This window comes from Phalacrocorax aristotelis, chromosome 14, assembly GCF_949628215.1.
Source record: "Phalacrocorax aristotelis chromosome 14, bGulAri2.1, whole genome shotgun sequence".
Taxonomy (NCBI): domain Eukaryota; kingdom Metazoa; phylum Chordata; class Aves; order Suliformes; family Phalacrocoracidae; genus Phalacrocorax; species Phalacrocorax aristotelis.
Genome location: NC_134289.1, coordinates 9,670,175 through 9,683,623, shown reverse-complemented (window position 1 = coordinate 9,683,623; position 13,449 = coordinate 9,670,175). Strand labels below are relative to the sequence as shown.

General features: G+C 38.3%; 1 protein-coding gene across 3 annotated transcripts in view; it reads left to right on the top strand.

Annotated features, from left to right (window-relative positions):
- Positions 1–13,449, top strand: part of GRID1 (glutamate ionotropic receptor delta type subunit 1) — a 537,290-nt gene that overhangs the window by 426,839 nt on the left and 97,002 nt on the right. For all 3 annotated transcript variants that reach the window (XM_075109572.1, XM_075109574.1, XM_075109573.1), the window contains exons 7-8: positions 8,842–9,003; positions 10,287–10,406. In XM_075109572.1, the coding sequence (XP_074965673.1) occupies positions 8,842–9,003; positions 10,287–10,406 (282 nt within the window). The remainder of the gene's footprint in view (positions 1–8,841; positions 9,004–10,286; positions 10,407–13,449) is intronic.

Genomic DNA, 13,449 nt, shown 5'->3' with positions numbered 1-13,449 from the left:
TTTCTATCTTCCAGAATGATTATACCTCCTTAGAAACTGTCTTTAAGTGAATGGAACAGTAATGTTATGCTTTGCCCATCAGTTCCATCTCTACATACTTGAAAAACAGAAGAGAGATACAAAGAAGCGTGAAGGTTGACTCCATAATCGTCATGTCCAGCCACACTGGAATGAAATATCATGAAAGGTGAAGAGCACATGCGAGATCTCTCAAATTAGCTGCCCCCAGTATATCTTGTGTTATCTTTAAGTTTCTACAGACTGAATATAGGATGCTTTTAGCATGTGCAGTCACATCTGAAGTGTTCCATAGCTGCGTTTTGTTCATAGGCTTTGCAAAAACATTTTACGTAACACCTTGTGGGCATAAGGCTCACGGTAATTTCCAAGTATGACTGACGTGTTATTAATGGTCCTGCAGTTCAGGTACTTCCAATCTTCTGTTTCCTTTTTCTTGCTTAAAAAATAGTTTTGACCTTTTGCTGTACAGAAGTACATCGCTAAATTACCCCTGTTGCCAGAGGCTGCAGTAGCTCCCAGCTCCGTGTCAAGCTGCATGAATCCACCAGAGGCAGTGACCGCCTGCCAGCACCAAGTCCTTGTGTTTCTTTGAAGTAGCTTGATTAACACCACAGTTTGGAAATCCCTGGTTTATTCTCCCTTGGGCAATCTCATATTAATAATTCTTTGTTGTCAAGGTAACTTACCAGCTATTGTTGCTTAATTATTTATTCAATGACTTTGAAGAAGAATAAGCTAATCTCTGTCAGCCTCTAGCTGTAAGATTTTTATAGGGGAGAATTTAGCATTTTTAACAAGCTAGTAGAGAAAGAAACATTTACGTCATGGATTATTAACTTTGTTCTGGCTAAATTAAAGAAAATCTTTTTGGAATGATTTTGTTCTCAGTGTCTTTAGTACTATATCCTGGAAAGTTGTTTTTCAGTGGGTGATCATCCCAGTTTGGCATTCTGACAAGGCTTTTAAAGATCAGGCTGTTCTGCAAGCTCATCCAAAACCTCATCTGTTCTGAATGTTTTGTGGAAATCCAATCTTATTCCATCAACCCACTTGTCAAAATTTTGCTCATGCCCTTATTTCTTGCACATATAATATACCCAGCTGGGTTTCTGCTTCAACTGGAGAAAAAGCTTTACAAAGTTTCCTGTCTTGGTCATTTTATTTGATTTCAGAGGACTAAATTTATCTCCTCCTTATTCTTCATATATGATTTTTCTGTGTCCATCTCTCTTACTTTTTTGCAAATGGAAAAGAGGCAGTTTAGAACTTGCTGTCTTCCATTGGCGATGAGTACCCTGTGGCTTGGGCCATCAGCGTTGTCAGTATTGATCCATCTGGAGAGAATGCCGAAGCACTGCAGATTTATAGTTAAAACTAGTTAGTCCTAGATAGATGTAGTATGTATCTCTGCATAGCATTTGAATGGTGTTTTGTGTGATTGCCACTATTAAACCGTTTAGATTATTTCAGAAATAGTCTTACAGGGTCAATTTGAAGACATTTTTATGCATAATCTGCTTCTTTCCAAAACCTTCCCCTTTCAATGTTAGTTTTGAAGCCTGTCTACAAACTTGACTTTTGATGAAAATTTTTTTTCTTCATCAGGTTATTCATGATGTGTTCATAAACTCAAAATGAATTTTTTTTCTGTTTATGTTTTTGAAGAAAGTTTCTCTTTAGAAATGTAATTCCTGTTACACTTTGTTTCTTCCCATATTTACCATTTATACGGTTAATAAGTTCAATCTATGTGAGATTCTGTTTATATTAAAATATATTACAGGGACACAGTGTAGCTGAAATCATTTAGCATGGTCCAACATATATAGAAAGATTAAAAAGGCAAAAACAAAACCCAGCAAACTGTGTCATAAAACTAATGAGGTTATTCCTCACAGGATTCAGAGTCCAGCCTCTCTCCTGAAGAACTATCCCAGGCATTGCTTTGACGTCTTTGAAGAGCTGATGTTGAGAAGTATGGGAGGGTATTCACTGAAACAGCTACTCATCTCCCTGTGTAAAAATTTAATTCCTCAAAGGCTTGACCTCTAGATATCTTTGTAGGCATCTCAGCCATTGCTCCTACAGAGCTGCGTTTTTAGATATGAACTGTCTTCTGTTCAGGAATGACTGCAGTTGAACTGCTCTAAGTTAGCAGTAGTATTATTTTTTGGAGATGTGTTTGGCTACCTAAACTTAAGGGCCTGATCCTGCAGTTTTGTCCAACTAAATAGCCTTACTCTCATTTGACCTATTTACATGCTGTTATTACACCGCTGTGAAGTGCTACTGGGGGCAGTAAATATTTATTAAGCCTTATTAAAGCAGTCACTTTCTCCCATAAGGGATTGATAAGCCACCTTTTTCTTTTCCTTCCATCACAAACCTGTATTTGCATGTCTCTTCAGCAAATTTTAATTTGGACTTTTGGCCGGATGCTCAGTCACAGTGAAGCTGTTTCTGAGTACCACATGAATGAAAAGTATCCTTGAACTGACTTTACTGCCTGTTGCATGACATAATCTCTCCCTGAAGCCCAATGGCATGTGTTTTATACAAGGTGCATTAGAGTAGAATTGGTTAAAAGAACCCAGGCAGCCACAGGTGTCTTCTGGTCACATGGGATTTTGTGAGCACTCTGGCGGTTAGAACCTCAGTTATGTTCTGGAGTGGGCTTTTCCTCTCTGCTCAGACTGCCTCTTTTGGCTGCTGGAGTTCTCTATTTGCGTATTTATTTAATTGTATTTTAGTTCAGTGCTCTATCAGGGAGTGGACAACAGTGGCTAGAAAAGGGTCAGTACCTCCATTTTTCATTTTTTGTTGTCTCTGAAACCTAATTTGCGCCCATAATTATTTATTTATTTATAAATGAGGCAGGGTAAAATGATGAGCTTATACTCTGTTTTGCAATTCCAGTATTACCTCTTGTCCTCCTGTCTGACTCCTAGTTGTGTTCAGTTTTCTTTATCGAACGTCTCCTGCTAGACTTTCCCTGGACAGCTAGTGTTAGCTGTGAGAAGTTCTTGAGATGTTTAGTGGGTGAAGCCAAGGCCTGCAGCTAACAAGCTTGAGCACTGCAGGGTAATCCAGGCCTTGTATTATTGTTAGCGTGTTGTTATAAAATGTACCAAGTAAGAAAACACAATTATGATAAATACTTATAATAAATAGCCAAAGGAGAGTGAGCATTCAGAGAATAGAAACTGTAGGTAGGGAAAAGTGGTGTGAGATGTGTAACTCAGTAAAAAGAAAAAAAAATTAAAAAGGAAAGAAAAGCTGCTTACCAATAAAAAAAGATTCTGAGAGTGCAATCTTCTAAAGAAATCTTTGGAAGCCCCATTGTTTGAGATACTTAAAACTAGAATGGGCAAAGCACTAAATAATACGCTAGATAGGTTCCTTACTGTCAGAAGGCTTGAATAAATATACAATTGAGGTCTGTTTTTCTGTGGTTTTAGGAAAATTTTATTCAGGCTTTCATTTGCCCCAGTGATAATAAATAGCCTTTTGCAAGTTTGAAGCTGACATTTGAGTCTTTAATGAACGTTTGTTTTTTGACTTTGGTTTTCTCATGAATGCCAGACTGCTGGCAGTGATTTTGTTCTCCGTGAGCAGCGAAGCATGTATTTAAAACACAGGCATTCACACAAAGCCTCACAATCAGCTTTGCAAGCTAATTTAAGAAAACGAAATAGATCAAATTTTCAGTCTCTCCACTCTAACAACATCCTCGTAAGCGCACCATTATACCATAAGTAAGCTATCGATCTTCACTGCTCCTAGTAAGCCGCATCCTGCCTAATGAGTAGAGACACAAGCGTGTAACTGTGTTTGCCAGTACTTGAACTTTGAAAGTTGAAACAGAGTTTTAGGGCACGCTGGTGTGTGCATACGCAAGCACAATGATATCGCTCCCCAGGCAGCAAGTGCCTCTGCTACTGGCAGGATGCTCTCAGTCTGAGCTCCTCTTCCATCTGCTTCATCCTTAGAGCTGACTGCTGCGGCCATTCACAGGGTGATTTTGGCAGCAGCAGGGTACAGATGCCCAGCTTGGGAATGAGTTTTTGAAGCAATGGCATCTGAGTGTCAGCTTGTCTTCCCAGCTGGTCTCTTCAGCGGTCTTGTCTGGCTAGACTTCTGGCTCTGCTGGCAACTCAAAAGTTGGGGTCAGTCTTTGTGGCTTGCTGGCCTTCCCAGAAGTGCCTGTGATTAGTGCCTCTGCAGGAGCTAAAAGCTATCTTCGTATATAACTGTAAAAGTAAAATCACTCTGGAAAATCTCATGAAATTCACATAAAAACCTCTATAAAATGACATTTAATAACATGATAGGGAGAGATTTCCATTCTCATTGAAAATTTCGGCACGGCTCTACTGGTGTTTGGTGGATTTTTTTCTTCATTGCAAAATACAGGTTCATAAAGTCTGGAATAATTTTCAGAAGCTAAACCAGAACATGCCTAAAATTACTCATGTACAGGGAATACTCTCTAATATATTGGTGAAACAACCACCATCATTCTTATAGCGGATAGACCAAAAAGCATTTCCTTCACAACACCTCCAGCTCTTCGAGCTCTCAGCAACAAAGAGAAAGAGGAACTGAAAATTACCGTTTCTTCCTCCAAACAGGACAGAAGTGAAATACTTTGCTCTAATCTAGGAATTTTTGTTATAAGAAGGGGAATCCCAGCAGGCAGGTACATGTCCTTCCCTCCTTTGTTGCCACTGTGAATATAGAAATAGCGGAAATAAAAAATGCTCCAGAGCTTGGAAAACCCAAAGTACCCAAGCACATCGCCTTGTTTTTTCTTCTCTCTTGCTTTGCTCCCAATTCTGAACGCTACCTGAGGACTAATTTTTAAATTCACTGTTTTCTCATGCCTCTGACAGCACTGGTGGAAACAGAGTATAGCTGATCCCTCGGGTATCTCACGAATTCCCTATCAGTGGTCACGTTTGTGTTCAGAGGGAGTTTGATACTTAGCTGGAAATTTAAATATACGTGCAGTTGCGGTAACGAGTGTATCCAGGCTTTGTCCGCTGAACCCTTTTTCTTTTCACAGCACTGCTACTCTGGAGGTTACAGCAAACTGGTGTTGCAAATACAGTCTAGTACATATGCAGAGATTTTGCTGTAATAAAATGAATATAACAGAAAATAAAAGAAATTATTATATCCCTGAAATTACTGTGAGATCAGGCCAGAATTTCTGTGTCTTGTTTTAGGTAACTTTTTTCTACAAGAAAATACACACATAGTAATGAATTCAAGTAGAAAGTGAATATTATTTTGAGAAAAGGAGCACATTTGAGGCATTTAAGTATTCTTTCTTTCTATTGTAGAAAAGAATAAGGAAAAAAGAAGATAAAAACATACCTTACAGTAATATGATATTATACCTTACTGTAGGTAAGGTATAAGGTAGAATCAATTGTTCAGCTATGCTCACACAACACTGCTCGGGCATTAGACCTGGTTCCATAGTTCTGTTTTCTAGCTTAAAGCTAGTTCCCATGTGGGATTAGGCAAAGACATTCCACCTATACTACTGTAGATGTTCAGGAGCTAGGTTTTGCTCTGCACACTGTGAAGGATCGAAAGGATGTTATTTTCTAAGTTACGAGGATTTTTTTGATTGTTCTTGATTTCTTGCACTTCAAAGAAGGGACTCTTGACCTAGAGGACTACCAAAACAGTACTACCACGTGACCGTCCTGCCTGTTTTAAATAATCACAGTCTAGATACTGAATTTTGATCAATGTGCAAAACAAGATGCTTTGAGCCATGCTTTATAAGTTTTAAAGGGTTCTGCTCTTCATAAGGTGGAATTCTATATTTTGTGATAATTCATGGCTTAACTAACAGACTGAAAAAATATAATATTAAAAAAAGATAATTAGTTTTCCTAATATTACAAATCCAGCCCTGGTTGTGGGGGTTTTGCTGCTGGACTTTTCCTAGCTTGCATATATTCTATTCTAAAAAAAGAAGTGTAGACTGAGTGAATAGAAGTCAACTTACTCTTCCATAGGATATTGACTCTTCAATGAGTAAGGGATAAAATTTAGTAATGTATGCATGTTGTTTTTACTGGAGTAAATACTCAGGAGTATGATTATGTGGGAAAAATTAAAAAAGGATTTTGCCAATTAAAAAGTACCATCTACTTATATTTTGGGCAAGGCTTCCCGTAGAAGAGAACTCGAGTGGCAATATGCCAGCGTGTAAGTGTGTACAACAGGATGTGCAGAATATTCTTTCCATGGCAAAACGTAACTTACTGTGTTCTCAGCAACATTTTCTTCTGCCTTGGTATATATCTCCAGATGTATGACAGAAGGACTCAGGTAGTGGGAAACTCCTCTTCTGCAGACCCTTTCTTGCCAGCACTCAGTTTATATCATTCTTTCAAAGGAAATAATGAAATAATAGCAATACAAAATCTGTTATAAGTCTAACTGAGCTATGAGGATTAGGTTGGTAAACACAAGATTGTCTTGTTTTGCTCTACAGCGTAAGGTAATTTGAGTTGGATGCATGGTCATGTAGGCTAAGGTCCTCAAAAGCAGTCCTCTCAAGCTTTCTGTCTGTTATACACGCAGAACTGTGGCGGCTTCTCTAAGAGTGTAACAAGTAGAAAGGCAAGGGAAGCAGCGTACCCAAGTACTTCTTATATTTTGCCCTAGAGCTGTCTGCTAGCAAACCAAGCAAACTGTGTTTGGGAATGAGTCTGCAGTTTTCCAGAACTGGAAAAGAACTGCGCCAAACTGAGAAAATGCAAAGCATTTCTGATTTGTGGCGGTTCCAAGGCAACAGACAATCAGTTGCCAGTTAAAAGGGAGGGTGTAAAATCAAATTCAATGGGGAGCAAAGAGTATCACAATGGTACAAAAGAAATGGCATTTTTCCCTATGCATGTAAAATCTGCCTCTAAGCAAGTGGCTTTTGTTGTATGTGGTTTGGGGTGGTTTATTTTGTGGGTTTAGGATTTTGATTTTTTTTTTCTGTGGAGAGTACCTTAACACAGAAGAGGAAAAGTGCCCTTTTGTATAATAAGGATTCACTTGGTTGCTTTATTTGAAGTTGTTTGGAAAGTATCTGCATAGTAAGGAGACAAATGCAACTGAGCAGAAGAGACTTGGTTGCTGGGACTCTTATTAACTCCTTACTTACTTCTCTTAAAAAGAGAGGAAATCTAGAAAGTAACTGCTTTGGAAACTTTTCTAAAAGGAAAAGGATTAACTGGATAAAATAGCAAATATAAGGAATGTGACTGCTTCTTCAGAAGGCTGGAAAGAAACGAAGGGAAAGAAGATGCCAATGCCAGATGGCAGAGATTCTCAGTTATAGTATCTCATAGATTTTGCATTATTTTCACATGCAGATCCCTTTTCATGTTTAGTAATTTAAATAAGAGGGTATCCTCAAGCTCTTTTTTGTGTATTTGCATCATATTTTGATTCTTTCAAAATGAATTTTTTTTTACATATCTTTTGTTCAGATTTACTCATACTAGAAGATTTTTCAAAATGTCTAGGTTCTCAGCTTATGTCAATCTCCAGATTACGGAACATGAAACATTTTTTTTCTGAAGATTAGGATCTTAAGATATCAGAAGTTTACCTGGAGCCAGTGATGCAGCAGTAATATATGTTTAAACCTTCACCACTGAGCGACATTTTTATAGGAAGTACGCAGCTGCAGCCCTTTCCTGGTGTCTAGTGGCTAGGCACCATTTTCTATGGCGAATTCAAGAAATCAAAAAAATTTTGGCAAATCTTTTGAGAAAGATGTCGAATTTGTGGATCACCGTAAGTAAAGCCTTCAGCTAGGAGAATATATTTTTAATACTAATGCAAAAAAAAAAGCTCTGTCTGGCAACTGAAGTTAACTGGACATTTGCGTTTAGTCAAGAGTAAATCAATACCCCTGATTCTGTGCGTAGGTTTGAAGAATAGTGCATGCAAACTCTTGAAACAAGTGGAGAGCATCTAATTATTTTTTTTAAATCACTTCTCTCAGCCAACTTCCACTGCTGAAGTTTTACCACTTGCAGTGGATACTGCTCCATGTCAAAGATCTGATCTTTTATTGCTGGCCGTGTCTTGGTTAGAAAAATAAAATACGTAGTTGAGCATTACTAGTTTGGTGTTCTTACCTAGAGCCTTTGCCATCAATTATTGTTCTCTTTATCTCTTATGTAAATTGAAGAATAAGGAGGCTAAAATGAATACCTCCAGAGAAAGCAGAGTAGTAAAGAGTCTCCTGTATATTCGGTGTAGATAGACAATAAGACCAAAGTAATACTGTCATTTCTCCTCCCTCTGTTCAAAAGAGTTGCATTAATATTATATTTTGCTGTGCCAGAAATTACCAAGGAGATTGCTCAAATGAACAAAAAGAACAAGAATTTAATTGCACTCTATCTTCTCCTTGCTGAAAGGACTGACAAAGTAGCAATCCTTGTTGTTCATTGATAGATAGTTGTACTGCTTCCATAGCTTGAGTTTATGTTTGAACTGCGATCTCCTATGTCTTTACAGCACTGCATTGCAGCGGTGTAGGTAATGCACAGGCAGTGTAAGTGTGCCAGAGTCCCTTGGCCAGAAGGGCCCAGGTATGAAGCAGGAAAGGAGGTGGGAGTGAGCACTGGTGTTTGTCTGAACTGCCTTGGCTGCTGAACTCATCAAACATACCCAACTTTAGTTTGTACTTGTGTCTTCTTCTGTCTTGTTTTGTTTGTTTGCTGGTTTTCACAGTTTATTTGAAAGGTTGCTGATATAAACAAAAAGGCTCATTCTTATTATTGTTTGCAGGTTTCCAACCTGTACCTGTATGACAGTGTGCTCATGCTGGCCAATGCTTTCCACAGAAAACTGGAGGACAGGAAATGGCACAGCATGGCAAGCCTGAACTGCATGAGGAAATCCACCAAACCTTGGAATGGAGGACGATCCATGCTAGAGACTATTAAGAAGGTGAGAGCAGGCAAACCACAGTTGTGTAAGCAATTGAAAGACTTGCTTCATTTCTACTTGAGATTAGCTTTTGAAGAGGGTTTTGACCTCTATTCAACTTTTCTTTGATTTATTGCGAGCAAGTTATTTACAACTACCAGGAATGATCTACAGCTATTAAACAAGTGAATGATTTATTGCAAACAAATGAGACATACTGCAGTGTTGCTTCAGCGGTGTGTGTTCTACTTCTGCTGTTCTCATAGCTACCTTCTGTGGTGGTTAGGAACAGTCATACAAATTGATGTGTACATGCATCGTAACAATTTCCCCGAGAGAACACCTTAAGGAGCTCGAGGGGGTAACCAACAGTAAGGCTTAAGACTTAGGTTCCATTTACTACAACTCAGCTAGCTTCCTAAGTTAGCTGAGCATTGGTAAGTATTTGTGTACTGTAGCCTAGGGCAAAAGGGTCTGATTTAACTAAGTTGTCACTAACAGTTACACTGTCTTGCCGCATGTGAATTACTCAAGTATGGACAGTACTGTGGCTTTGCAGATGCATGGTAAATTCTTGTATGAAAGTTATTTGATCACAAATACTAGTAGCAAAAATACTCATTTTTTTATTATACCAACTTTAGCAATTATTTGGGAGAAGAACCCTGTTTCCCCATATATATTGATGAAATGGTTTTCTTCTAGTAAAATGATGCAATTTGGTCAAGTGGTACCTTATGTTCTAAGCAGTCCTAATGGCGCCGTCCTTTGCTCCTAAATTAATTCAAACTTTAGTGCCATTTCAAGCTTCTTTTCTACAAACCCAGAATCAAACTCTGTGATACTTTCACAGAGAGATTTTATAATACTTTAAATTTTATCTTTTCTTCACGCCTCTCTTGGGAGCACAGCAGGTACTCTTTCTTTTGGACCTGGAGGTCATGCCTCTGTATTCAACCCCAGAACTGAACCTGCTGCCCTTGGTTACACTGAAAGGGCTGTTGTCTCACGGTCCACCAAGGTCCTCTTCCTTTTCTTTGGGGACTGTCTCTGTGAACGATGAGACCTGATGGCTTTTTTCCACAATATACAGTGGATATGTTAGTGCTAAAGTAATTTTCTCAAATAATAATAATAAAGTCTTTTGTCCAGTGTTATACTTGAGCTATTGAAGAATGTGTAATTGCCACACTTAAGTTCACTATAAATATTTTCAAAGAAGATTTGTCATACTTTTAGTGAGGAGGAGTGTTTATAAGGTCAAATTTGTTCTATTCTAAAATTTCTGAAACTTATTTCCTTAGGGCCATATAACTGGGCTTACTGGTGTTATGGAGTTCAGAGAAGATGGCGCCAACCCCTATGTTCAATTTGAAATACTGGGCACTAGCTACAGCGAAACATTTGGCAAAGATGTGCGGAGGGTAAAGATACGCTGCTTCTTTTTCTCTCTTTTTTCCTCTAAATAATATATATTCTACTTCACAGGAGAAAATGTTATTCTTTAAGAATGAATTAGTGCTACACTGCAGAATAAATTTACTATAAGAGAAATATTTTCTAATATCTTTCTTAAATCTTGAAAGCTAATTTATATTGGTAGGCAGGAGTTCTGCAAGTTGTTTCCACATGTGCACTAATGCTGCAGTGCCATAACAATCCTGTGAACATAATAGTGAAGACTGCAGAAATCTGCTCATATATTTAATTGTTAAGATATAATTGATATAACTGGCACTTATCTCGCTAAGGAAGCAACTGAGAATATAAATTACCGAAACACACAAAGATGTTTTAAAGTATAGCTGTGCAAGGTTTTGAGATAAATTAAAAAAAAAAACCAAAAAAATAAAACCAAACCCTCTAGAGAAGATAATTTACAAAATGGATGATTTTATTTAAAATAAAGGATGACCTATCAGTGGTAGGTGGTGGAACAGGGATTGATGGGGTTTAGAAGGTGGCTAGAGTGGTTCCATGGGGTTACTAACATAAATTGCCATGGGCTGAGAAGGCTACCTTGACCATGTTCACGCTGAGGGGATGCTCCAAAAATACCTGAAACTTTTAATTGAACAGCGAGGTTCTGCTTGGAACCCAAGCTGCAAAATGTCCCTAAACTTGTCAGCTGGTTGAAATACAGACGTTACTGCTGCATGGTCAATGGGGCCTACATTAAGCAGAGCTGAACAAAGAAGATTCCATGACATTTTCTATTTTCATTTGATGACTGGTTTCTGTTTTGTTTTGGTTCACCTGAATTACATGAGTCTAAATGGAAAAACAAGCAAAGAACTTGTGTTTACATTATCATCCTAAACAGCTAACCCTGAGATTGTTTCAGTCTAATTTGGCATGAGGATTCAGGACATGGAGCCAAAGGCTTGCAATATCTATTAGAAATTCAACAGACGGAAGAGAAGTATTTGAAATGCATAAAACTCCAGGAGATATAATTGAAAAACTTCCATTGCCAAAAAGTGTCGCTGAAGACTTCAGATTAGCTAGGCACCCTAAAGATCAGAAATGACCAGAAAAGGCTGTTTCTCAGTCCACTTTCATGTCTGGAAAATTTCTACTGCAATGAAGAAGTCTAAGTTCCAGACATACTACCTGAATGATGAAAAATAATCTTAATTTTGGAAACAGTGTTGTCTTTTTTCTATAACGGAGTAGGTTTAGGAGGTCTAGGAAGCAATTCCGGTTCATAAACAGAAGTATGCACCTCACTTCATGCACAAGCGTGCGAAATAGAAGTATCCGGTGCCATGTGAGGTGCTGTGGACTATCCTCCTGCGTTTCCAGCTGCCAGTACAGTAAAGCACGAGTGTCCTGTCAGTGCTGTGTTACCCCTAGCAGGTGGATGCCGTGGGGCGTTTGAGTTTGGTTCCATTTTATTACAGAATTGCCAAGTAACTTTGAGTAAGTCACATAATCGCTTTATGCTTCAATTTACCTTTCAGTAAAATTGGCATGATTAACACTCAGAACAGGTTTGAGGCCTTAAAGGGAAATTGTGATGTGTGAGTATACACTGCTACCTTTTTCTAATGTACATTTCAAACATGGTAACACATATACAAAGGCTCTCACTTCAGTATGTGTAGCACACTGACCGAATTGAGATAATCCAGATGTGTGGAGACAGCTAAAATATCACTCAAAAGGGACCACAAGGCAAAGAAATAGGTAAAATGAATAAATGGGAAAATTACTAAAATGGCTAAGCTGATATACTACTGATCAATTTTGATCCCTAATGTGCTACTTTGGGATGAGGTGGATAATATAGGAAGGCTTAACTCTTTGGATGTTAAATGCAGAACATTATAGCGTTCCCAAAATGAAAGTCAGTATAATTCTAAATGGGTAAAAAGCCACTGGCTGTGGAATAATACTCTGAGCAAAAGTGAAGTTCTGAAAATTACTCTTTTAGCCTAATATATAGAGAGAGTAAAAAGTCAGCAATATGCTAGAGAAATCTATAGAAGAACATGGAAGAGATGATATTTCTTAGAGCATAATTACCACGGGACTACTGGTATCCATTTATTTAGACAGCCCAACTTTTTATTATTGCAGCAAAAATATGTTATAGCTCAGAAGTACTTTTAAAAGCTCAGAAATTTATTCTTGTCTTATTTATATTACTTGAATAAGAGCAATTCTGATTTATTGTGATTTGTTTCCATATCAGCCTTTCCTCAGTTTGAGCTGTGGAGGAACATATTTTTGGTGAAAAAAAAAGTGGATTCTTTGTGCATGGTTTTCTTTTTTCTGTATGGAGGTCATCTGTATCTATTCATCCCTGCCCTGCCCCTACAAAAAACCTTTGCACTTAGGATCTGTGACAGGGTAGGGCAAAAGGCTATAACACTCACGAGCCTTAGAGGGAATCCAGTCAAAAGCTAGTGGGCTTCTAATACTCCAGATTCCTCAGAAAGTTTCTCAGGGATCATTTCCACCAGAAAGACTCCCAGGAGAAAGTCCAAGATAGCAACCCACATCTGGCACGAGTTTTCATGGCCTTTCTGTAGAGGCATCTTGACTCTTCCTAGTTGCCCTGAGATCTGGTTTTTCTGTTCTTTCTACTAGCCGTGACTGAGTTGTGAGTGCAAATAAATGTATGTATTTTCTTGCTTACTATACCTTCTCCTTTATTATACAAGTCTAACACCATAATTTTGTGGTAAAGGCTGGTAGTGGCTTTTGTGTATTTTGGGTGTGTTTCTCTTTCCTTTGTCTGCGTGAAAGGGAAACTTCAGAAAATGCTCTAATTTCTTTGGTTTAAACATAAAAGAACTGGGTATGTCCCTAAGGTATACCACCTTGCTTTACAAAAGGCTCAGGTGATCGCCTTCTATTCACTGTGTGCATGTGGATGTTGAGAGAGCATGTGTGTGCTCATGCTGAAATAGAGATCAGTGTGTGGTGACTTATCAGGGCATTTGAAAGTTGAAGGATAAG